The 26,823-nt window shown below is 42.1% G+C and overlaps 2 protein-coding genes and 1 pseudogene across 2 annotated transcripts in view; 1 reads left to right on the top strand and 2 right to left on the bottom strand.

Moving 5' to 3' along the window:
• The window catches only part of Nufip1 (nuclear FMR1 interacting protein 1), a 29,201-nt gene extending 24,830 nt beyond the window's left edge, over positions 1–4,371 (bottom strand). Inside the window, exons 1-4 of the mRNA XM_021203753.2 lie at positions 3,959–4,371; positions 3,290–3,372; positions 1,445–1,543; positions 698–760 (exon numbers count right to left, since the gene is read on the bottom strand). Coding sequence (XP_021059412.1) covers positions 698–760; positions 1,445–1,543; positions 3,290–3,372; positions 3,959–4,352 — 639 coding nt within the window. The 5' untranslated portion in view covers positions 4,353–4,371. The remainder of the gene's footprint in view (positions 1–697; positions 761–1,444; positions 1,544–3,289; positions 3,373–3,958) is intronic.
• Positions 4,372–4,493: 122 nt separating this feature from the next.
• Gpalpp1 (GPALPP motifs containing 1) lies at positions 4,494–26,355 on the top strand. Its single transcript, XM_021203567.2, has 8 exons — positions 4,494–4,670; positions 7,150–7,282; positions 8,455–8,568; positions 12,062–12,167; positions 15,648–15,779; positions 16,233–16,397; positions 20,095–20,193; positions 25,193–26,355. The coding sequence occupies exons 1-8, from the start codon at positions 4,583–4,585 to the stop codon at positions 25,409–25,411; spliced, it is 1,056 nt and encodes a 351-aa protein (XP_021059226.1). The 5' UTR covers positions 4,494–4,582; the 3' UTR covers positions 25,412–26,355.
• LOC110325531 lies at positions 20,612–21,261 on the bottom strand (annotated as a pseudogene).
• Positions 26,356–26,823: the final 468 nt, after the last annotated feature.

Genomic DNA, 26,823 nt, shown 5'->3' with positions numbered 1-26,823 from the left:
TGGGATCTTAACTAACCGTGACATTGTTTTCAACATTGAACTTACAAGTGGAACATATCTTAAGCTAGTCACCATTCTCACTCTAACTCTTTCTCATCTCCAAAGGAAGAGCACCATATCTCATGTAGCTAGAACAGTGCTATATCGATGGGCGAGAGCAGCTTAATTTTTATTACAGATACATAACACATTTAATTGACATTACACACCCAAGTGACCAACTTACCAAGAAAAACTGAAGGTGACAGTTGAAGCAAGCTTTTTCTTTTATTTAATGTGTGTTCATGTGTGTACCCTCAAGACACCAGGACACTGGATCCCCAAAGCAGGGTCCTGTACAGGCAGCTGTCTACTGTCCAATGTGGGTGATAGGAAATGAACTTGAGTCTTTTAGAGGGCAGTACAAGCTCTTGACTGCTGAGCCATCTTGCCAGCATGCATAGACAGGATTATTTTAAGCATGGAATGGGAAAACCAGCACACAACGTGCAAGTGCAAGAATCAGTTCTGAGCAGGCAACTCATTCTAATCTTGTTAGGAGAAGCAAATATTTATCTATTTTGCATGGTTTGAGACGAAAATAGTGTAAGAGATATAAAACTTCCTTACAAAGTAGAAAACCCTGCATGGATATTACTAATTGCTAGCATACACAGAGGAACATTTTAAAAGAGTGAAAAAGGCCCTAAGAACTTACATTTCTCCAATGGAACTGGACAATCTTCTCGTGTGCACTAAAAGAGCAATCTACTTCAGGGCACTGAAAAGTTTAACAACAAAAGGACAATTTAATGACCCACACCACCAGGGGTCTGCAGACTCTGGTCTAACAATTATTCCACCTGTGCTACATCCTTCCTTCCTTCTTTCTTAGGCCATTAGCAAACAAGATCATTCTGACACAGAGCTGCACAGCAGCGCAGCCACCAGTCTCACTTCCTCCTCCATTTGACTGAAACTAAAATGTTCCTAATTCCGAACAGTGACAGGCACGCCTCAGAATGAATATATCCAAAACAAGAAATTCCTTTGAATTTTCAAGCATCCTAAATGGCTTACATTTTAAAATCATTTAGTGTCTGGTCTATATTTAGAGGACAGCAAGTTATGACACACCACAAGGTACAACTGCTGCAGGTCAGGACAGCTACAGAGGGCGGGCACTCAGATGCTGCCGGGGTAACCACACAGGAGGCACAGCTCTCTTCCCCCCCCCCAGGTAGCCATGGAGGGGCACATATGCAAATGCTGCCACAGCTCCTCTTCTCCATGAAGGAGTGGGCTCCCCACCCCAAACCCCAAATCCCAGGAACTGTCCCCATGCATCAAGTCATCAAACATTTCTTTAAAAACTAACTTATGAGGAAAGTAAGTTTGGCTCTTTTACCAAAAATACAAACTAAAGGCCACCTCTGTATCAGTTCAGACAACCAGGAAAACCTACTTTTGTATGTTCAGACATGTGTATGTCATACTTTTCTTGATTTTTAAAGCCACGATCACAGGTATCACAGAAGAAGTGGAAAACCGGTTCCTTTCTTTTCTGCAAAGCAAAAGAAGCAGTTTAAGACTATGGTGGGAAGTCTCCGCTTAACCAAACACAATAACTCCAAGAATACGTATTTGACTTGTTTTAAAACAAACCCCTGGGGTGGGGAGGCTTCCTTTAAAAAAAAAAAAAAAAAAAAAAAATCAATATAGCAAAATTCAAGCACAATAGGCAAAATTTAAATCTAAAAAGAGCTAATGCAAACTATGAATCGATTTCAAGTTGGAGACCCAAGGAAGATTCGATACAGCACCTGCCAAGTTCTAGAAGTACTTATATCTCATAAAGGATATTACTAGACTAGAAACTGACATAGGAAATACTCTCCATTTTTTAAATGTTATGCTACCATTAACATTAAATGAACTGTTAATTGATAAGCTGTACTCGTGTAATACTTACAGTATGAGTTACACAGTTTTCACAGTAAAAGGACACTAATTTCATGTTCTAGACACTGGTTAACTTACTCTAAACTAATTGTGTGACTTAAAGAAGAGGAAACCTGGCCTGTAAGTTAGGTTCAGGACATAACAAAGAAAACTCGTGTTAATGAAGCATTTGCTTGTGAGGCATAACCAGGCATCATTCCTCATTTGAAAAAAAAAAAGGTTTCCCGGCCAAAGAGATGCCTCAGTGGGTAAAAGCACCTGCTGCCAAGCCTTAGGACCTGAGTTCAATCCCCGGGACCCACCTGGTAGGATAACTGACACCTCTTAACTCCACACATACACACTCACCCCCAACAGAAATAAATGTAAAAAAAGAAAAAGGCTTTCCTAACAATGACAAATGCCCAGTATTGAAAAGATGGAAACCTTACAAACAAAAACATTAATAACACAATATATCCTGTCTGAATTTAAGACATGCACGCAAGTGGATAAATAAAAACTTTCCTAAATTAGAAACAATAGATTATAGCTTGAGTTTAACAAGAAAAAAAAAGGAGGGGGGCTCTGCTTTTATTTCACAGATTCTTCTACACTAAAAAGCAGCAAGATAGCTGGGCGTGGGGGCTCACACCTTTAATCCCAGCACTACAAAGAGGCAGAAGCAGGCTGAACCTGATTCTACTAATTGAGTCCAAGACAACCAGGGATCTGTTAAACAGAGAAACCCTGTCTCAAACAAACAAACAAACATCAAGATTATGAAAAATAAAAGATACAATTTGGCTTGGCTTCCAACTCAGTTAAGAAAAACTTAGGATTTCCAGACTTCTCCTAAAATTCTAGCTGCCAGTGCCAATCTTCATAGTTTTGTGAACAGTGGTTCTCAAACTTCCTAATGCTGTAACCCTTTAATACATTCCTCATGAAAACCAGAAAACTACTTTCATTGCTACTTTATAACTGTAATTTTGCTGCTGTCATGAATTGTAATGTAAACATCTGATATGCAGTATATCTGATCCGAAATTCCTGTGAAAGGGTTCTTCAACCCCCAGGTTTTAAACATCACTGGTTTTAACATTCACATTTATTTGTAAGCATAATCCTCTATGATGTCTGTGTACTAAGACAGTTTTAATGTTCTCTTTCTTTTCCTATAATTTCATCATGTATTTTTCAATACTATTTTGCTTCAATATTTTACTTATAATTAAGTTCCTTAAACATACTACCCAAGTAAAGCTCCCCAAGTCCAAGACAGATGTGAAACACTGACAGTTACAACTTAATATATAGAGCAGTAACATTCAAGTTCAAAAGGCCACATTTATCATCTCGGAATTACCTTCTTTTTCTGTTTTCTGTTTTGAGGCAAATTGAACTCATTGAATTTCGCACCATGTGATCGTGGGAAATAAGAATGTGTAACTAAAAAAGAAAAGAGAGTTTCATTTAAGATTGCAAAGGTACAATCATTTATAATCATTTTTTTTCTTAGATAAAAACAAAAAATGTGTAGGTAGCATGGAGTGCAGGTATCCTTAGAGGCCAGAAGACAGTTATGGGCTCCTCTGAAGCTGGAGTTACAGGCAGTTGAGAGCCCAGTGTGGATGTTGAGAACCGAGCTTTGGTTCTCTGCAAGAGCAATAGTCTCATCGCCAACCCTTTTCTCTACCCCCCATCAATCCTTTTCTAATGCATACATATAATCATTACTTTCTAATACCTAGTTTTATCTCCTGTATCGTGTCTTCCTGCACTGGGAAGATAGGAAGCTTTCAAAAGGATCTTTGTATGCTTTGTTTACTACTATGTAAGTAGTCTCCAGTTTTATAGTTGGGTTGAATTAATAAATTTTGGATGAGCAGGTGGCGGGAAACCTAGTGAGACACATTTTGAATACTCATTACCAGCCTCCAAAAACTACAGCGCAAAGCTGAGAGATAAAAAGAGAAAGCTGGGGGAGGAAAGGAAGATAAAGTAGAGAAGGGGGCCACTAGGAACAGCAGCTTACCCGGAGATTGGTAGGACGTGTGGTACGTGGGAAAACCATGAGGAGACGATCCCCAGTACCAAGGCGTCGAGGCTTGCAAATTCCAGGCCTGCTGGCGGCAGAACTGAGACTGAGCATCGGGCGGGGCCTGGGCATCGAAAGGAGGCTGCGCCGCGGGCAGAATGTGAGCATCGAACGGGGGAAGCGCTCCGGAGGGAGGCTGGGGCTGCACGTGAGGCTGTCCCTTACGGCTCTGCTCCGAGCCCGCCACGGGGGACGACAGAGGAGGTGGCGGCGGAGGCAGCATGGCCCAGTACACCCAGTTGTCCCGCGGCGGCGCAGCTTCGCCCGGAGTCCCGGGCGCGGGAGTCAGCTCCGGGGCTGAATGCCACACGGCGGGAGCCGGCTCGGCCATGCCACCTACAAAGCAGCGAGCCCCGAGTGCAACTGTGGAACTAACATTAAGCGTCACTTCCGTTACGGCCGTCTGGCCAATGAGCCCATCGCGGGCTTACGTCATCAGACGAAGCCGGAAAAAAAACTTCCGGCCTTGCAGCAAATCCAGGTCTACACGGTCCAGGCTGGGTTTAGCTGAACTGCGTGTGCAGGTTGGCTTGGGCTTTGAGCGACTGTGCGTCGCAGCGAATGGCTAGGGACCTGATCGGGCCGGCACTGCCGCCAGGCTTCAAGGAGCACGCGACAGTTGAGGACGAGGAGCGGGACCCGAGCCCGGGTAAGCAGCAGCGGGCATCTACACTCGCGGGAAGGGCTGGCGACCCCCGCGGAGTGGGCGCTGTCCGCTCTGGGAGGCAAGCTGGGCGCGCCCGAGTGTTTGGGACCTGATCACCGTTAAAATGACTATACAGTCCCAATTTACTGTTAATACAAACAGGACTGTGCCAACTGGTCAATCATCCTCTGGTCGTCTGTTTAACTCTTCCATCAGCTGTATAAGATAAGATGATGGATGGTGTATGTGTTACAAATGATGACAGCGGCTGCTGAGTCGGTGCCTAAGACACACAGCTAGTCGGTGATGAAGCCCAAGTTAGAACCTAGAATCTCTATACCTTCAGATTTAGAAGACTCCTGCCAAAGATCCCGTGCCCCTCTCGTCCCCGACCTGACTTCCTGGCCTCATTCTATCATTCCATCTTACACAGCAGCCCAGTGCTTACACAGATCAAGCTTATGCTTTGACGATAGACTTTTGGGGGCTGCTCTGGTTGTACTTAAGTGCCTGACAAAATGTCCTTCAAATACAGTTTAAGTGTCACCTTCCTAAGCATTGTCACGTCTTCCTCCGGGTTTTCCTCTCCCCAGTTACGCTAATATTTAACACATTCTATTCAACTAATTTGTGGATATTTCAGTCTCTACCATTTCACTGTGTCTTGTAACCTTGACATGCACCTATGGCACATCAATACCTCGCACCCCCTTTCATGCTTTTCCGTCTTTAATGTTTGTTCTAGTATGAAGGCCGGGGCTGACTCTACTTGGGAAAGAACAAAACTGACGGAATGTTGATCAGACTTTCTTTTTCTGGCTGCCCAGGAGTTGTGTGAGCCCTTGAAACTAGAGTCACAGGCAGTTGGGAGCCTCCAGATGTGGGTGCTGAGATCAGAACTTGGGGCCTCTGCGGTGGGCGGATGGTTGTGAGCCACTATATGGTTGCTGGGATTTGAACTCAGGACCTTCGAAGAGCAGTCAGTGCTCTTAACCACTGAGCCATCTCTCCAGCCCGCATTTTTTTAAACAAAACTTTTTGTTGATTCTTCTTCCCATCTCCTCTTATTTCTTTTAGCCTTCACCTATCTCACATAACCTCCTTGCCCCTTCTGTGTCTCATGTGTATCCCTATTCTTCAAAACCTCTTTTAACCCCCTGGTGGTCTCTTTTCTAGTTTCATAGCTTATATCCGTACTCACCCCACTTAATATGCTCTTGTATGAACATCAGAGAACACTGTATTTGCCTTTCTGAAACTGGGTTACCTCACTATAGAATACTTTCCAGTATATCCATTTTCCTATAACTTTTGTGACTTCATTTTTCTTTAAAGCTGAGTAAAATCCCATTGTGTATTTTATTCCATATTTCTGCTATCCATTTATCTGTTGATGAACATTTAGGCTAGCTTCATTTCCTTCCTCCGTGTTGTGACTAGGGCATCAGTAAACACAGATATTCAGGTGTTGCTATTGCTGGTTAGTGATCTTTTTGTCAGCTTGACACAAGCTTTTGGTCATGGTGTTTCATCACAGCAACAGTAACCCTAACTAAGGTAAAGCATACTTTTCAGTGGCATGAGTAATATTCCTACTGTTTGTGTAGCTGCCACAACCACTTCATCTCTGGAACTGAAATTTGAGCAACAGCACCCCCCTCGACCCCCCATACCTCCCTGCCCAAAGCTCCTAGTAGTTGCTGTTCTGGTTTGTGAATGTGCTGAATTAAGTATCTTGGAGGTGAGGGGGGTCAAACAGTCTGTCTGTTTAATCCTTCCATCAACTGTATAAGAAAAGATGGTGGATGGTGTGTGTGTTACAAATGATGACAGCTACTGTAAGTAGCACTTTTCATAAATGGCCTCAGGGTTCATCTCTGTAACATTCTTAAGTGTTTCCTTCTAGTAAGCACTCCTGGTCTGAGTCGGCCACATTTTCCAGAGCAACAAAGTAACACAGGCAGGTTAACTTGCACAGTCATATAGTAAGTGGCAAAGTACAGATTCAAAGCCAAAGACTCCAGCTCCAAAGCTTGCAGCCTTTCCCTCCTTTGTGTTAGAAGTACAGCCTCCTCAGCCTCCAGCATAGGTAGAGAGTGCATAGCTTATTCTCTCCTGCTGACTCTTCCTGTCTAGAATGTTCTTTTGGATTGCTGTATGGCCACTGCTGTCTCATCACTTAAGTCTACCCATATGCCTTGTCAGAGTGACCTTCGCTGGCCACTGTCTTCCAAGTTGCCCCCCTCCACACAGACTTGTTTTTTACTGTTTCAATATAAGCACTTTGTCTGAACTGACCTTTTTACGTTTATTTCTTTGTATTTATTGTCACACATCCCCAATGGGTGGGTGGGTTGGTAGTTTGTATAGATAGAAGATATAAGTCCATAGTAAATGCTAGCCAGCTGTGACTATGAAAAGAACATTTCCCTCAGGAGGACTTGGTAAAAGGACTGTAACACATCCATCCAAACTTGTATAGTTGCAGGGCCAGCTCTGCCCCCTAATTACAGAAGCTGCAGTTCAGACTCCTCAGACAGCGACGAGGACAGTAGTTCTTTATCTGAAGAAGGAAATCAAGAGTCTGAAGAAGATGACACTGGTCCAACTGCAAAGTAAGTCACTAAATTATATAATAAACCAAGCTTCACACTGTTGTTTTAAAAACAAGAATCCCTGCTGTTCGAATTACCAAGTCAAGATTCAGAAGTCAGACACCGTGGTAAAAGGCCACTCGCTCAGAGAGGCAGAAAAGGCACCCAGATGACCTTCCTCCTCAGGCAGGAGGAAAAGACCCTTTTCCATGCTGTCTTAAATACACTCCAACTCAAAGACCCCCTTTCTAGTCACTCATATCAGCTGCTTGCTTCCTCTGCTTCTTGACCTGGGGTTGACTGTATTTAGCTCTCGGATTAAAGGTATGCACTGGGGCTGGAACATCCCACAAGTACTTGTTTGTGGTAAACAAAAAGCTCTAGGATCAAAGGCTGAGCCACAATTAGAAACAGATTCTTCCAGTTCACAATGTGATCAAATATCCTGCACCATCACACCTCTTATAGTGACTGGAACCACTGGCTACTGTTGGAATTTGTGTGGACAGGGAAGATAGCATTTCAGATGGCATTTCACACAATTTACATCTTCTATAAAGAATCTTATTCTAATTGGGCATGGTGGTACCCACCTTTAATCCCAGCACTCCAGAGGCAGAGCCTGGTGATCTGTGAGTTGGTGACCAGCCAGGGCCACATAGTGAGATCCCGTCTCCAAAAAAATGAAAAGCAATTTATTCTAGTAATGTGTGGCAATGGATGTTCTGTTTAAATAAATGATTCCTTTCTAATCTAGCCTTCCTGACCCTGGGGCAGATAGTTAAATTTCAGATGACTAAATTTTTGATGCCCTTTCAAGATTATGAAGCAGAAAAGGAAACTTACAGTCTGAGAGGGAGAATAAAAGCTGAACTCATACATTTCACTAAGAAAGAGCCAAAAAGACTTGAAATTTCTTACTTAGTGGGATCTTGAATTCCCCGCAAGATAAAGAATGCTGATCCAGTCCTGACAAATAAGTAACTGAAGATAAATTCCAGAAAAGATTAAGAACTGTTATAGTATGCTGTTGTTTTGTTTGTTTGTTTGTTTGTTTTGTGTGGGGAGCGGGGTTGATTTATTGGTTCAGTTTTTAAATATATCTATTGAATCTTTTCTATCAAAATTAAAGCTTTTGTTTTTGCAAAAATGTTAGGTATGTTTAACGTAAGTTACGCTATTTTTGTTTTCAGAAAGCAGAGACGAAATCAAGACAGAGACGATGATGATGATGATGATGACGATGATGGGTTTTTTGGACCAGCCCTTCCTCCTGGGTTTAAGAAGCAGGATGACTCTCCTCCCAGGTGATAAATTAGAATGTGTCAGCCATTCTTTTAAAGTTCATAATACTATATTGTTTTATACAGAGACTGGCCCATGAAAGCCATCCTCTTAGTTTTGAATGAGTTAAGTTTTTTAAGTGTATAGCAAGAGAGACTAGAAGGCTAAAACATCAAGTCCCACTCATTTCACCCTGCAGAGAGGACTGAGAAGCACTGGGAAAAAGTCAGCTAGAGCCCCTGATGGGCAAGAGAAAGCAGGCAGGATGTCCCCTCCTGGCTCAGACCTCAGTTAGGCATCCCCACAGCAGGGTAAAGGGAAGCAGGGTTTTCTCTGGGAAGAGGCTGGGGTGACTCGCCCTGCAGCTGTGTGCAGAGTCTGTCAACCGATCTACTCTCTGTAGAGTCAAGGTCATGACTTTTTGGGGAGGGACATGTTTTCTGTTCTTCTTTTCCCATCTCACAGGGCCAGGGACCACCTGTCCTTAGACAGGTGAACACTGTGAGACAAATATGCTTGGTTCTGAACTGAGACCCATCTCCAAAACCACTTCTCAGGGAGTACATGACAGTTTTCTAGTATAATGAATGCCACATGCCTGACTGTATGGAAGAAGTGGCTGTTTCTTTTTCCATTCAGAGTTTAGTATCTCAGATGCTGATTCCTAATGTCCATGTAACTCTGTCTCTTTAAGTGTAGCAGGACTACTAATCAACTGCCGTTTGTTTTGTGTCATTCCCCAAACAAATAATGCTTTTTACATATTTTAAGGATAGTACAAATGATCCAGTTTTACAGACGTGGCTCTCAAAGCCTAAAAGTTAGGATCTGTTACCTTTCATAGTTAAGTTACTGGCCCTTGCAATGCATCATACCTTCCAGAAGAACCCATTATAGATGGGCAGTCTCTCAGTTGAAAATCTGCAATCCAATGTGCATCCAGATCCCAGACTTTGAGTGCAGCCAGCGTGACTCCACAAGTCCGCTATTCAGCATACACAGCCTTGTTTTAGGGATATAATTATGACCTAGCATATTATATACAGTTGCCTTTGGCTATGTGTAGAAGGTGTATATGTGAAACACAAATGAATTTTCATGTTTAGACTTGAGACCCTTTTCCCCATGGTTTCTCATTATGGATATGTAAATAATTCAAAATCTGAAATTGGAAATGCCGTGGTCTAAGCATTTTGGATTAAGTACATTTTAACTTGTACTTAATCTATGGCAGCTCCTTTCTTGAAAATTACACTTGGTGCTTGGTCTAGCTTTTTTTTTTTTTTTTTTTTTGTACTTAACAGGTCTTTTGCTTGTGTATGATGGTTTCTGATCTTGTGCTTCTATGAGAATTCTGTGTGTGCCAGTGTGGGTCTGTATCTGCATATGCTTCCTGCGTTTTCTCCTTGGCTCTTTTCTGTTAGTTTTCCTTACTTTATTTTCAGGTGCCTGCTCTCTAATGAGAGGGAGAATGAGAGAGTGTAGCTTTGGATGGGTAGGGAAGTGGGGAGGATCTGAGAAGAGTTGGGGGAAGGGAACCATAATCAGATATATTACATGGGAAAAAAGTTATTTTCAATTAAAAAACATTTTGGGGGCTGGTGAGATGGCTCAGTGGGTAAGAGCACCCAACTGCTCTTCCAAAGGTCCAGAGTTCAAATCCCAGCAACCACATGGTGGCTCACAACCATCCGTAACAAGATCTGACTCCCTCTTCTGGAGTGTCTGAAGACAGCTACAGTGTACTTACATATAATAAATAAATAAATCTTAAAAAAAAAAAAAAAACATTTTGGACAATAAAATCCTTGTGTGAAATAAATAAAGAAAAAAATCTCTGATACAACTGTAGAATGCCGTATCTGTTTTACATTTACTATGTATTTTTTTTAATGTTTTAAATTTTTTATTACATTTTATTGATTCATGAAGGGTATACAGATGACACCGCTGCACCTGTGGAGGTCACGGCACTGTGGGAGTTCTCTCCTCCTTCTCTGTGAGGCCCAGGGTTAAACTCAGCTCCTCATCCTGGCAGCAAGAGCCTTACCCACCGAGCCTTCTCACTGACCCCGCATAGTTACTGTCTCCTAAGATCTTACTATGGATTTTATCTCCACAGATTCTAAAGTCATAAAATTGAACAGTTAATGTCTGTGTGGCTCTGTTAAGGATTATACTTAGGGGGAAAAAGGCAACTCAAACATTAGCTTGTATCTTGTAAATGGCAACTAATTGGGTCTTTCTGATAATCTGAAACTACATCCACTCGTATACAAAACTTTTCTATTCTTGGTTCATGAACCAAGGCAAGATTATTAAGAGGTCAGAACAGATGACTCTCAATACTGTTTCATTTCTGCCAAGAAGCCTGTCAGGGAGGCTCCAAGTAACATGTACCCCCTGGAAGTCCAGATGAGGACTTCAGTAGCATAGGCAGAGCCACCACTAACCAGCAAGGACCTCAAGGACAAACTGGATAACGGAACTGAAAGTATGAAATGAGAAGAAAGTAGGTTTTCCTTTCTAGCAAAAGCTCAGGGTCGAGGCCGTTCCCTCTTGTGTTGACAATAGCTCCCTAAGAATAGGGCAGTAATGCAACTCAAAAAGTGGTGAAATTTGATATCAGAAAGTCCAAGGCTTAGACTCCATCTCAGCCCCTCACTGCTCGTGTCAATCTTGGCTGTCACTATTTCCCAAACTGCTGTGGCTTACATGGACAAGGGTTGTTGAAGGAACAAGATGCTTACAACCAGGTGAAATGTCATTGGCACAGGACCTGCTCCTTCCTCTGGGGCACAGTGGACCAGTTGTGTTCTTCTATGCTTCTGAGTCACTACTGGATTATTAGCAAGGACTGTGTAGGTGTGTACGGCTGTGGTGCGTTGCCACTGACTGCTGGTATCGCATGTACCTACTGTAGGTATCCTTAAGAAAAACACTGTCTACTTAAGTAGTAAAAAAAAAATTAAGAATATCATTTCACAGTTTTAAGAATCAGCTGTGGCACTGAATGTAATTATAAGACCCAATGGAATTTTTCAGTGGATAACAAATATCAGAGTGGAAGTCAAAGCACAAGATGGAAAATACCCTCATGAGGACAGTCGTATCAAGAAGGTTGAAAATGTATACTTTAGTGTCTACTTGATAACTCAACAGATAAAAGATGCTTGTCCTACAGCCTGAGAACTTGAGTTCCATCCCCAGCTCCACAGTACAAAGAGAATCTATTCTCTAAACTTGCCCTCTGACCGCCACATGCATACTGTGACACACACATATCCATAGATAAATAAAAATATTTTTTCTAAAAATTAAGTGAAAATAACAGGTACAATATTTAGGTTTTTAAATACCTACTAGAGAATTATTAATACTACTGAAAATAATGTTACAAAAAATTATTATTTTCAACATTTGTTATTATCTGGCTTTCTTTTAACTGTGAACTTTTATTCTGAAAATAGCTTTTTAAAGTCAAGAGAGGATGATAATGGTATTTTTTTTTTTTAGGCCTATAATAGGTCCCGCATTGCCACCTGGTTTCATTAAGTCTCCACAGAAAAATGACAAAGGCAGAGAGGATCCAGGGCAAGTGTCATCATTCTTCAACTCAGAGGTTTGGAAATTTTTTGTTTAAAGAAAAAAATGTATAACAAACTCAGAACTTGAATGGTATCTGTAATCATATGACTCACATGCAATAGGAGACTCCAAATATGATTCTCTTAACACATTGTCAGCTTACTGTGAGAATAGAACACCCAGAGATGAAGTAAAAGCTGTTCCTGTACCTGGTATTCTGAACAAAACAAGATAGTCAGGTGTTATGGTGCTCCTTATCTTTAAAGGGTAATATTTTCATTACTTTTCATTTCCTCTTTTAAGGTGGAAAGTTTTAACTTTGGAGAAAATTGCTATCCATTAAAATCCTCTGCCTAGGGAATGGCACCACCAGTGGGAGGCTCTTCCCGCCTTAATTCAATATAGATACCTCCCACCCATTAACACCCCTCCCTTGTTTGTTTGAGGCAGGATCTCTTCATAGCCCTGGCTATCCTGGAACTCACTATGTAAACCAGGATGGAACTCATGGAGATCCACCTGCCTCTGCCTCTCAAGTGTTGGGATTAAACTCATGTGCCACCATGCCTGGCCCCAAATGCTAATGTTTTTTAAAACTTTAAAAGTTCATCGTAGGGACTAGAGAAATAGTTCTTCAGTTAGGGCATTTGCAGAGAACCCCAGGTCAGTTTCCAGCACCTACATTGGGTGTAACTCCACCTCTAGGGGATCCAATGTCATCTGTTGGCCTCAGTGTGCATCTACACAAATGTGGAATATACACACAAACAAACACACACACATAAATAAAAATACATCTCTTTTAAAGGTTCATCATATGCTTTATATTTGCATACTTTATGCCACAAAGGTGTCTATCTATAGAAAATTACAAATACACTTACGATAATGTTTGTGGGCTGATGAACTGGCACACTGTGTAAAGGTGCCTGCTACCCATGCCTGGCCACCTGAGTCCCATCCCTGAAATGCATGTGCAGATGGAAGGAGAGAAAGACTCCATAGTGTTGTTCTCTGCTTAGATACACACATTATCATCATCATTATTATTAAAAAATCAGAAGGTGTTTGTGGCAGCACAGTAACTTCTGTAGAGGTAAGCAGCAGACATTTAAGGCTAATGCATGAGCATATGGAGTCAAGAAGAGAGTGGACACTCTTGTGAGAGTGCAGAGAGCCCTGGCCCTGGAAGGCTTATTCTTAGGTACTAATTTTAAAACTTGATGTAAGTTCTCTAGTCCTCTTAACAGACTGATTTAAAGCTCCATTCCCTCACTACAAAAAAAAAAAAAAAATCAAGAATATCATTTCACAGTTTTATTGTAAGAATCAACTGTGGCATTGAATGCCAGAGCCCACCACAGTTATTCTTGTGAGTGAGTGAGTGTGTGTGTGTGTGTGTGTGTGTGTGTGTGTGTGCGCGCGCGCGTGCATTTCAAAGTAAGCCACAAGAGCAGGGAAAAAATTATTTAATTATACTTGTATGAGTTTAAAGAGAACAGCCGTAGTTAGAAAGCTATTGTTAGGTTAAAGGGGAAATGAAAAGGGTATGAATGAACTCCTTATCCTATGAGCTCAAAAAAATTAAAATAAGGTGCAGAAGCTGTCAGAACCAAAGGACAGTCATGTTGTTATTCGTTGTAATAAATCTGCTGAGGGCAAGGAGAAACTATAAGTCTTGAGATATCACAGCATCTGTCACAGAGTCATACCTGGGAACTGTTCATCACTGTGACTTCAGAACAGGATGCAGTTCTAGCCCATTCACTCCTTTGTGTCAGCGGAACACCTACTGGGGGCCCTCAGTGGCTACACTGGGCTGGGATTCAGGAGGGCGATTGTCACTGTCCTTTCTGAGCTCTATAAGGACCTGTCCAGACCTGTTCTTAGTCCTGTAGCAGCCTGCTTGCAGGAGCCCCTCTGACCACCCACCTATATTCTCCGAGGAATTGATTCTTCATGTGGACCCTAGTACCCTACCTCTTTACCATAGCCCCTCTTAGTCTTTCCTCCTAGCCCATCTACAGTCCTGTCTTCACCCATTACCCTACAGAAGCACTGTCTACCAGAGGCCCACAGCCACGACCCCTGCTCAATATCCAGAGAGGGTAACAGCAACCAGAGAACAGAAAACCCACCCAACAAAGACAAGACCTGATATGGACACCAAGACATCGTAACTCTAGATCCTGGTACAAAACAGAAACATAAATAGCCAAGATACTGTGCCTCCACCAGAAGCCAGTGACCCTGTCACAGTAGGCCCTGAGAAATGCAATATAGCTGAAACCTAAGGCAAGACCCTTAAAATAGCAATTATGCATATGTTCAAGGATCTTAAGGAAGGGAGAATAAATCCCTCAACAAAGTTTGTGAAAATAGAAACAGTTGAATGAAATAATGAAAACAATTCAAGACTTAAACAGAGAATTTAACAATGAAATAGAATCACTAAAGAAAACCCAAACTGAAATGAAACATTTAGCAAGTCAGACAACCTCAGAGTTAAGCCTTACCATCAAAGTTCAGAACATGAGAAAGAATCTCGGGTGTCGAGCCGGGCGTGGTGGCGCACGCCTTTAATCCCAGCACTTGGGAGGCAGAGGCAGAGGCAGGCGAATTTCTGAGTTTGAGGCCAGCCTGGTCTACAGAGTGAGTTCCAGGACAGCCAGGGCTATACAGAGAAACCCTGTCTCGAAAAACCAAAAAAAGAAAAAAAAAAAAGAATCTCGGGTGTCAAAGACAAGGTAGAAGAAAGGGATAGCTCAGTCAAAGAAATGCCAAATCTAAAACTCAGAAAACAAGAAGTCCGCGGTTAACACAGGGCTATTCTGACTTTGTAGTAAGTGAGCTGTGCTGAGAACTGAACAGATATGTCTGCATCAGTATTTTGGGAGCCGTTACACAACAGCTGATAATAATACCATGATTCACTTGCCATATCCCAAAGAGCATTTGATGTATAGAGAATAAAATAGTTTTGAAATGTGTCATTTCTGACCAATTGGCAATAAATACCAGGAACGCTACGTGGAAAGGATTCTAAAGCCAGCTCTTTGTCCATCAGTCAGAGGGCTGAAAGCCTGGAGGTGTGACTCAGTGGTAGCACCCTTGCCTAACACATGCAAAGCCTGGGTTCCTACCAGCAACACAACTCACACACACACACACACATACACACACACGTGTGCACATATAGATAGAGAACAGGAATGAATAGGAATAATATAATAAGGTCTCTGATGACATGATGACATAGGAAAAGACATGGGACACAATCTATGTGCTGTGGAACTGTTATGGTCAAGGAAGCCAAGGGAAAGCTCATTGTTCAGTGATGGGCTAGCACTGTGGTTTATGGGGTTTTGGTTGGTGGTTTTTTGTTGTTGTTTTGTTTTGATTTGTTTTTCCCTTATTGCTTATGTGTAATCCATTCAGCTAAATTCCAGGTAGTTTAAGATCATTATAACCTATTGGTCTCTTCCTAGATTAAAGATACTGTCTTGTTTTAAAGGAAGCAGAGAGCGGTGAAGATGAGGATATTGTTGGACCAATGCCTGCCAAAGGACCAGTTAACTATAGCGTAACAACAGAGTTTGAAAAAAGGGCCCAGAGGATGAAGGAAAAATTGACCAAAGGAGATGATGTAAGTTTTCAAAGTTTTTTTATTGATTTATTTTATGCAAATGAGTGTTTTGCATGCATGCGTACCAAGTGCATGCTGGTATCTAAGGAGGTTAAAGAGGGAATCAGAGCCCCTGGAACTGATCAGATGGTTTTAAGCTACCATGTGGGGGCTAAGAACTGAACCCATATCCTTTACAAGAGCAGCAAGCAACCTCTGAACCAACTTTCTACCCTCTCAGTGGTAGCAGAGAATGTGTGTGTGTGCATGCATATTCTTTTGTTTGTGTAGAGTTTGGGGGTTTTGTTTTGAGACAGGGTCTCACTCTGAAGTCCTGGCCAGCCTAGAACTCACTATGTAGCCAGTACTGGCTTTGAACACATAGAAATCTGCTAGTCTGTCTCCCCAGAGCTGGAACCTAAGGCCTGGACCACCATGCATAGCTGCTACCTTGTTTCCCACTTTCTCATGCAGGATTCATCTAAACCAATTACAAGAGAGTCATGGATGACTGAGCTTCCACCAGAAATGAAAGACTTTGGTCTTGGGCCAAGAACCTTTAAGAGAAGAGCAGATGACAAATCCGGAGACCGATCTGTCTGGACAGACACCCCAGCCGACCGGGAAAGGAAAGCTAAGGTAACAGGGTGTTTTTGTTTTTCTTGATTTTTGTTTGTGTGTTCTGTCTAGTTTGGCTTGAACTTGCAAAGACACAATACAAGATTAGTTAAGGGGACTACTGGTGCAGGGTTTTGAGGGCAACAGGACAGTTGTACATGACCCAAGGACTTGGGATGGTGGCTCTGAGTTCATTGTCTCACACAGGTGAAGATTGAAAACATGGGTACCAGTGGCATTATGCAAAGTGGAAGCAAGCTTTATTCAGGGAAGTTACAGAGCTGTGAGAAATTGAGGAAAAGTGAGAAATTGGAACTCTTGAGACGGGTAGGAGTTTCCAAGAACTCCCTTGTCTCAGGTTATTACAGTTTGGAAGCTAAGACGAGACAAGAATCCAGTAATTACTACAAAGTTGATGAGTTCTCTGGGCTATCATAAAGTTAATGGATAACCCACATGCTCCATGGTCCAGTAAGAGAGATGTGCTGTTATGTGCTGCCGGCCCAGCTAGGGATGGTCAAAGCCTCCCCTGTTCCTCTCTGGCTTAAGCTCTATGAGCCATTGCCCTTGACTGTCTGCTAGCTGTCAGCCACCGCCACTGTTTCTCACTGCATTTCAGTGCTGTTAATTAATTATTCCAAATGCTGTCTGTTCTCATGGCCACCTCGAAGTGCTGCACAAAGTGCTGGTTACTTCACATCTAAGCCCTTGTCTGTGGGGTGGTGGTCTAGGGGGAAGTTTCTTGTTAGAAGCCCTTCTTACTTCCAGTCTGTACAATTATGGATAACTAAAGTCCTCAGCAGTTTTGATGGGGGACAGCAGTCTGTGTACAGAGCCCTGCTTTCATCCATATCTGGTATGCTTGGCTCCCTCGTCTCTGCTGCACCTTCTCTGTTCATCCTGTGCCCGTCCTCGTTATTGTCACCCTGGTATTTCGTTGAATCCTTAACGTTCCCCGTTGTCACACCACCCACCTTCATGATGTTTTCATACTGGGCCCATTCCCTTCCTGCCCATAGTGTGTCAGCCCCTGCATTACTTCCTTTTGAGATTATGTTCTGAAGCAAAGACATGAATCACCCTCTGCAGAATAGAAGGAAAGTCACATTCCTTGTTCCCATTCTCCAGTCTTCTGCCATTTTTAAAACCTAAGGAAGCTCCAGGACTGGGTTCAGTGCCCTTGTTTTATGGACAGGAAGCCACCCTTCATAATTTGTTACGGAGCTAGTAAGTAACCACTGGGAAAAGAAAATCATTTTCAAATTTCTAACTTCAAATTCCCTGATATTTATGCCCCACTATACTATACATGGAATGATATCTTAAATGTCTTTAAAAGTAAACAAACCTATCGAATGAAATGATACCTGGTGATCTCTCAGACTGCATCAGCTGTGTAAGCCCCGTGATGGGCTGCCAATGTAGCACAGAAAGCTGCTGTGTCAAACAAAGGACACAAACATAAAGCCTATATACATAAAGTATCTTAGTTATTAAACTTTTGTTATTAAGAAGCACTCTATTGGGTGTTAGGATCTGAACCATGGTCCCCCTGGATATTCATTAAACTTACTCCCTCTAAATGTTTTCATTTCTATCAAGTGTTCCACGTAAGTCTTAAATATCTGTCACCTGTGATGATCGCTTTGTCAGTTCTGATCTAACAGGTCTACATTTGACTTATTCTATCTTGTTCATCATACCCCCGCATCTAAGGATTTCTGTTTACCACATGGAGCTGAGAGTTGAATTCTTGCGTTTGGTTGCCAGTGATAGAAAGAAAAAGATAAGATGAAAACCTCCTGTGGAGCTTTATTCTGTGCATAGTTGCTTATGAGTTAGAAGTGCTAAGGTCTTGGGCAGTGGCATGGCCCAGTGGGTACAGGTGCTTACTTCCAAGCAGGCTGGCCTAAGCTCAATCCCCAGGACCCACAGGGTGGAGAGACAGAAATGACTCCTAGGTTGTCCTTTGACATCCACGTGCCCGCCGTGGCATGGGTCCCCCGCCCTGAATTAAAATGTAAAAGATATTTATTTGTAAAGGTGGTCAGGTGTGGGTGTTGTGATGCATTCTCCACACTAGCAAACTGCTGTACACTTTGCAACATCATCACTACTCTTTGGTCTCAAAGATTAGAAGAAATTTGAGTATGGTAACAGGTGAGGTAATGCAGTATGTACAGGAGAAGGCAAAACAACACGTGAGGTCAAATCTTAGTAATCCGAGGCTAGTGGTTCTGAAGTGCCTGTTTTGGTTTTGTCTAGGCGAGGTTTTACTCTGGCTCAGGCTAGTCTCTCACTCAGCAGTCTTTCTGCCTTATTTCCCAGCGCCGGGGTTACAGGCATGACATGCCCACTGCTCTTAGCTGATTTTTTTTTTTTAATTTTCTTTATTTACATTTCAAATGCTATCCCGAAAGTTTCCTATACCCCTCCCCCCACTTCTGCTCCCCTACCCACCCACTCCCACTACTTGGCCCAGGCCTTGCTTTGTGCTGGGTCATATAAAGTTTGCAAGACCAAGGGGCCTCTATTCCCAGTGATGGCCGATTAGGCCATCTTCCGCTACATATGCAGCTAGAGACACAAACTCAGGGGGTACTGGTTAGTTCATATTGTTGTTCCACCTACGGGTTGCAGCCCCCTTCAGGTCCTTGGGTACTTTCTCTAGCTCCTCCATTGGGGACCCTGTGTTCCATCCAATAGCTGACTGTGAGCATCCACTTCTGTGTTTGCCAGGCACTGGCATAACCTCACAAGAGGCCACAGGGTCCCTTCAGCAGGATCTTGCTGGCATGAGCATTAGTATCTAGGTTTGGTGGCTGATGATGGGATGGACTCCTGAATGGGGTAGTCTCTGGATAGTCCATCCTTTCATCTTATTAGCTGATTATTTTTAAAGTTTTTATTTTATTGTTTTTTTTAATGTGTACAAGTATTTTGCTTGTTTGTATGTCTGTGCATGATGCTCACAGAGACCAGAAGAGGCCGTTAGATCCCTGAGACTGGAGTTGCAGATAGTTGCCAGCCTCCATGAGGATGCCGGAAATTATATGAGGTTTTCATAAGCAGAAAACAGTTTTGAAATATAATTTCAGAATGGTGTCCAGTCATGTTGTGTAGCTTTCTTGTTCTGGCATCTCTAGAGTATCACTGTAACCCTTTACAGGGTAATCCAAGTGTATATGTGCATGTGTTAGCAAAGGGGATGTTTATTTTCTTTCTGCACGGTTTATTTTCTCTCTGACTTTGTGTCACGAACCTCTGCTCTCCTTGCTTCTGTTCCAGCCTGTTAGCAGGTTTCTTGGGTTTTCTATAGACACTCAAACCACCCCTGCATGGTGATAGTGTTCTCTGTTTCATTTCTTCTTTCCCTCCTTTTTTGTCAGGATGAATATATACCTTGTGTTTTTTCCTTTTACTATTTTTGAACACAGCAGTGTGCTGTTTCCCTAAATTTTGCCATTTTTAGTCCAGCCTCATCCTGAGTCTCTCCCAGCTGGGTGATGGTTTGCTTTGGTCTTATTGTCCCCCTTTTCTGGACACCCCAGGCTCTTGCACTGACTGACTCCTTCTCAAGGAACAATGTTGCTACTTCTGACTTCGAGAAATTCAGCTGGCCTGGCTTTAGTTGCATTTCTTGTCATTTAAGTAAAATTAATTGTATTTCTTTTAAATTATATTTTAAGTGATGTTATTATGTTCATTCATTCTTCAGGAAATACAAGAAGCAAGGAAGTCATTCAGCAAGAAAGATGAAGAGAACATATTGTCAGGAAGGGATAAGAGACTGGCTGAGCAAGTATCCTCATATAATGTAAGTAAGAAAATAAAATACATAAAGATATAGTCTTCTTTCCTTCTCTCTCTTCCTCTTGTTTCCATTTCCTTTGTTTTGTGCTGATATTTTACCACATACCCCAGGCAGCTTTCCTCAGATTATAAAGGAAAAGAATGGAAATAACAAAACCAGCATCTCACCTCTGAACACTGTGATGTGGGGTACCAGTCTTATCTTTAAAATTCAGGAAGGAAACAACTATGTTCCAAACAGCTAAGTATGCAAGTCCCAAAAAAGGCATGTTTTAAATGCCACATTCATCTCCTTCAGCATTCTGATTAAGTACACAATCTTCTTACCTAAATAAGGTGGTACATGCACACCTCACCACAGACATCACAGGACAGCTGGCTGTAAAACCAGACTTCTAATGCAGGGCTCCAGCTTCACCTTCTCACAGATTATCATCCTTACCATGGAGGGCAGTCGTCTGAGCAAGCTCTAAACATGAATCACACTGTGCTGCCAACGCTGGGTCCTCAGCTAGGGCACCAGCAGGCCTGGCAGCAAACTCCCAAGTCAGGAGTTCCATTGAGCTTTCTGGCAAGCTGGACGAAAGGCTTCGATTTGTTATTGCTTTGGGCAGAAATGTCATAGTACTGAAGATTATTCTTTCAGTGGAAGACAATAGCTTTCACCTTCACTTTCTCGTCTTAACATCCACTTTATCTTCATGCAATACAATGGAGATGTTTACACACACACACACACACACACACACACACACACACACACACACCTTCCAGATCTCTATAACAGTTAGGTACATTCTTGTAAGTAACTCTTGATGTTACATCAAGCATCGTAATAAAACACTGGGCTTGGTTGTAGTAGCCATTGCATAGGCCCTCAGACTTCTGGCCAGCTGTGTCCCACACCTTGAACTTGCTGGGTCTTCTGTTGGTATGGAACACAAGCTGGTGCACCTCCACCCCAGGGTGTCTGCATCTCGAGCTCACCCTTCAAGTGGTACTTCTTCCCAGTATCACTCTCACCCACCAAGAGAAGCTTGAACCAGACCTGCAGCTCTCCCTGCATGGTCATCATGGAGGTTCAGTTCTCTCTCTTATGGCTAGCTGCCTTTTACTTTAGACATACCTGTCTCCATCCTGAAAAAGACTTGACTCTGTTATCTATGAACATTTATATAAGAACCTTTCATATATTTGATAAAATGTCTTCAACTTTTAATTCTTACCTACCAAATCTTGTATTAGAAGTTTAATTCCTGCTGGGTATGGTGGCTCATGCATTTAATCTCAGCACTCAGGAAGTAGAGGCAGGAGCATATCTGTGAGTTCAAGACCAGCCTAGTCTACACACTGAGTTCCAGATAAACCAAGGCTTCATAGTAAGACCTTGTCTCAAAACAAAAACAAAAACAAAACAAAACAACAACAACAACAACAAAAAAACCACATACACAAAATGTAATTACTAAGGGCACTTGATTAGAAAGCAAGAGCTCTGTTCACTCATAGAGATCCTTAGTGCATAACTTTTAAAATTATATGCAAATTTGGTGGGAAGATTTATATATTGGAGAAAAAACTTTAAAATATAATTGAATCTAAGTTTATAAACTAAGGTCCCTATTAATATATCATTTTTCATTTTTTGTTATAATGTCTCTTTCAAAACTTGGAGAGTAGTCTCATTCAAACACTAAGTGCTAATTACTGAACCCACTGGCCCTCAAAAGGCTTTAGGCATTTAGGAGAGGTACCTTTGTTCTGGGTGACTGAGTTCATGAAAACTGTGTAAAAACTGATTTCTTGACCATGTGTGACTGGAACCAGTTTACCGATTACAGTAAAACACACATGAAATGTTTTTGAAAAACTGAAACATTTGCTTAAGCCAACAAACTCAGGAATCAAGTCCCAGTATACCTGAAGAGCTATAGTCATGTAGACCACATTGCCTGGATTCAGGATAACCTAAAAGACTAACTGGGAAACATAAAATTCCAGAGAGACTGGTGTTGGAAAGATGACTCAGCAGTTAAGAGAACTGACTGCTCTGCTCTTCCAGAGGTCCTGAGTTCAATTCCCAGCAACCACATGGTGGCTGACAACCATCTGTAATGGGATCTGATGCCCTCTTCTGATGTGTCTGAAAACAGCTACAGTGACCTCATATATACATAAAATAAATAAATCTTTAAAAAAAAAATCCAAAGAGGAAATGAAAATGAAAGTCAGGATATGTAGACCTGAAAAAGAACATAACTTTTTGAAACATGTGGGACAGATGTTTATAAACATAATGGGTTATCTTAGAAAGAATGGCTAAAAATTCATCAGCTGCATCTTTTCCAAACCAAGATTCTTATAAAACCAGACACCTGCAGTGTGATGATGGAAGCATGGCTCCCGAAAAATAGAACACTATTTGCAGTAGCCACAAGAAGATGCAAAAATATCAACAGGAGGTGATTCATAATAGCTATTGCTCTAACAGCCTAGGTGTTCATCAGAGAGAGGAAGAAAAGCTGGAGGCATAAAGTGAAATACTCATCAATAAAATGTAACAGATTATGAGTGACTGCACCAGTACTGGTGAGCCAGAGTAATTACCCCAAGTGGTAGAGTCTGACCCAGCCAGGGGCACTCTCCACTGGGTAAACGCGTCATGTGCAGAGTGGATGTTTTGTCCAGTGGTGGCTGTTGGAACAGGAGGATTTATCAGGGAGTGACATTGAGAGCTTACTGGAGTGATGTTGAAATGGCCAAGATCCTCATGAAGGGTTGAATTAGAAAATATCAGTGAATGTACACCTACTATCTGTGCATTCAATTTCACTGTTAGGAAGAAATATAAATAAATATTGAGCCTGGCCAGGAATGTGCTGAAGTGTTTAGGGAGCATATAGTGATTTCTTCCAAGAAATGAACATTCTAATCTTATATGAAATTCCGATTACTGTGATGTTTAATGTTCAAAGTAGTAGTATAGTCTTAATATAAAACTGCTGTGTAACCTTCTCCTTTTGATGAACTAGACACTCTTTAAAGTAGTGCCATGCAAATAAAAACCAGCCAACCAGAAAGCATGAGTATTCAGAAGCCGTGCTAAGCTGTCCTAGGGCCATGAGACAGCACAGTGGGTCAAGACGCCTGCCACCAAGCCTGATGACCTGAGTTCAGTCCCTGGGATCTACATGGTAGACAATCAGTTCCCACTAGTTGTTCTCTGACCTCCACACACAACCCCACAACCCCAACCACACACAAAAAATAAAGACTGTGAAAGTCATTGTATTCAAGGTAAATTGCTCTCAGTTTCCTAAAGTTTTGGAAATTACAAACATTGTTTTGGTTTGGGTGCTGGGAATTGAACAGTCTTTGTATATGCTACATATACACACTCCACCACTAAGCTACACCCTCTACTCCACAGACAGTTGTGGTTTGATTTTTTTTTCAAGACAAAGGCTCACTACTGAGCAGATGTCAGGCTGACCTAGAACTTTCTATGTAGTCCAGGCTGACCTCAAACTCTGGATCCTCCCGCCTCTGCTGGGATTGCAGGTTCACCCCCATACCCAACCCCACTCCACATAATTCACCGTTCGCTTGCTCTGTGTTCGTTGAGCTGTCTTTACTATTTTGTTTTCATGGGTATTCTTTGACATAGTCAGGGCCTTAACAGTTACAGTTTTTAAACAAAATATATCCTTTCTGCCATTCCCCCTCTTTTTAAAGCATTCCAACAAAAGCACTATGCTCTTAGAGGAAATATGTATAATAGAACCCCAATATTTTATATTTGTCTTTAAAAAAAAAAAGAAAAGAACTATGTTTGAGAATTAGAAAAAGAGCCAGGTGTGGTGGAGCACATTGGTGATGCTAGCATTGGGGCAGTGGAAGCAGGAGGGAGGGTCAGGAATTGAAGGCCAGCCTTGGCTACATACCAAGCAAGTTGGAGGCCAGCCTGGGCTACCTGAGACCCTGTTTCTTCATAGCCTTAGAGGAAAGTCACCTTTACAGATGCTCTGTGTTTTAAGAAAGACTAATTGAGGGGCTTGAGAGGTGGCTCTGCTTACTGATCTTGCAGAGAACCTGAGTTCAGTTGTCAGCATCCCCGTGATGTCTCACAACCGCCTACCACTCCAGTTCCAGGGACTCCAATCCCTTTTTGGCCACTGTGGACTCTTGCATACATATGGTGCACAGAAACTCATGCATGATCTATGAATACACATTTGTTTTTAATCTTTGAAAAGAGACTAACTAAATGTCAATCATTGTGAATAGCCTTAAAATGACTCCCACTTTCCCTGGTCCTGAGTGCTGTTCTGTGCAGCCCTGGGTATGTGTACATATATACCCAGCTTGGAGGAATCCCTGGTCCTTCTGTCCCAGGCTAGTCTACTCAGAGGTCTACAGCAAATCCCTAAACTTATTAAACCAATTGCTTAGCACAGACCTTGTCTGCAAATGCTATCTAAATAGACCTGAAAATGTGAGCATCAGCAGGAGCTAAGAGGAATGGGGGCAGGGGGCAGTACAAGCAGAGTAGTAGGTGAGGCCCCTTGAGCTCTGGCCATGCACTCTCTGTGCAGGCCTAGACTTAGGCCACATCTGTGCTCTGCATTTTCATACTCACTTCTGGTTTGGTTCCCACCTGTCAGTGCCTCTTTCTCCTCTGATGTGGGAATAAGAGTGTCCATTCTTTCAAACCCTTGTTGTTGGTTTACATTCCTGTTAGGACTTAAGTAACCATGTGACCCTGCTGCCTTCCTTTCTTAACTCTTTTGCTACGTGTAGCTGGTAGACGTCTTCATTCCATCTGAGTCAGATTTGCCACAGGTGTACATTTTCTGCATAGATGCTGTCTTGGATCCAGAAGACCCCATCAGGTTTGCAAACATCTCTTACTCACGTGCACTGGTCTCCTCTGCTTCATGGTTGTAGCCTGTCCGTAGCATACCTGAGCTAAGGTTTTTTACTTCTGTTCTACTTTTCCCTAGGAATCAAAAAGATCAGAATCCCTCATGGACATTCATCATAAGAAGTTAAAGAGTAAGGCTGCTGAAGAGAAAAACAAGCACCAGGAGAGAATACCATTTGACCGTGATAAAGATCTCAAGGTTAATCGGTTTGATGAGGCTCAGAAAAAAGCCCTAATAAAGAAATCCAGAGAACTAAACACCCGGTTTTCACACGGCAAAGGCAACATGTTTTTATAAGTAAGTGTACTTCAGTGAGGTACACTTATACTGATCAGCCTGAACCCCTCAGAATATACCTTTGTCAATAGTAATTATGTATACAAATACATCTCCTTTTGTATAAAGTAGATTCGGGATCTACATTTTTATAAATTGTGACTTTTGAAAAGTTGGGGAGGGGAGATAGTGGGAAAAAAAATAGCTTTGTCTTCACAATAACCCAACAAGACATTGCTACTAGAAAAGGGTTTCAATGAAGAGAAAGGGCCCAGAGTGTGGTGTGCAGCTTGAGGTGTTGTGTGCTCCATTAGAAAGAAAGGAAAGGAACTGGGGGTATTTGTGTGTGTTAATTGTTCACTTGCTTGTTGATTTTTGAGATGGGATCTCACTGTGTAACCTTGGCTGGCCGGGAACTCACTATGTATACTAGCAAGCTGGCCTCAAACTCACAGAGATCCATCTGCCTCTGTCCCCAAGTACTGGAATTAAAGGTGAGTGCCACCATACTGTTCTTTGAACATTACAATTAGAAAAGATGCATTGCCTTAGAAGGCCTCTGTAAGTTGAGTGTCAGCTGGTATGCCTTAAATATCCATAATCCCGTGTATCCATCTGATGAGAGTCTGTGATGTTGGTTAAAGAATTGTGAAAGAGCTGAGGATGCTTAAGTCCCTCATGATTTGTAGTATTATGAAATAGATATCGATATTCAGGTGTGATTTTAAAGGATAATATAAACTTTAAAATGTTTTTAAGAGTCCATCCCCACAACACTACAGCCCCTAATTTTTTATGGTGTCTTACATGTTTCTCCTTAGTTCTGGGTGAGACTGTGTACACTCTATCACAGTCTGGACATTTTTCTTCAAATATATTTAACCTGCCCTAGAATCATTGTGTCAGGCTGTCTTAGTTAGGGTTTTACTGCTGTGAACAGACACCATGACCAAGGCAACTCTTGTAAGGACAACATTTAATTAGGGCTGGCTTACAGGTTCAGAGGTTCAGTCCATTATCATCAGGGTGGGAGCATGGCAGCGTCCAGGCAGGCATGGTGCAGGAGGAACTGAGTTCAACATCTTCATCTGAAGGCTGCTAGCAGAATACTGGCTTTCAGGCAGATAGGATGAGGATCTTAAAGCCCAAACCCACAGTAACACACCTACTCCAATAGGTCATACCTTCTAATAGTGCCACTCTCTGGGCCAAGCACATACAAACCATCACATAGGCCCTTGCAAATCCATCAGTTTTAAATTTCTTGGCTTGTCTTCCAAACTGAACCTAGTGAATCCAGAGCGTGGAGTTTTGTCCTTCCTGCTATTGTATTTATTTAGTGCCTGTCAGGTTGTTAGTTGTTTTTATTGTTTAAGTAAAGAAGCTGTTTGGGTTATCTCAGGCTAAGGGAATATTATGATTTTAATAGTAAA

The sequence above is a fragment of the Mus pahari genome, chromosome 8, assembly GCF_900095145.1.
Source record: "Mus pahari chromosome 8, PAHARI_EIJ_v1.1, whole genome shotgun sequence".
NCBI classification, from domain to species: Eukaryota; Metazoa; Chordata; class Mammalia; order Rodentia; family Muridae; genus Mus; species Mus pahari.
The sequence above is the reverse complement of the archived record's forward strand: the minus strand, read 5'-3'. Positions and strand labels throughout refer to the sequence as shown.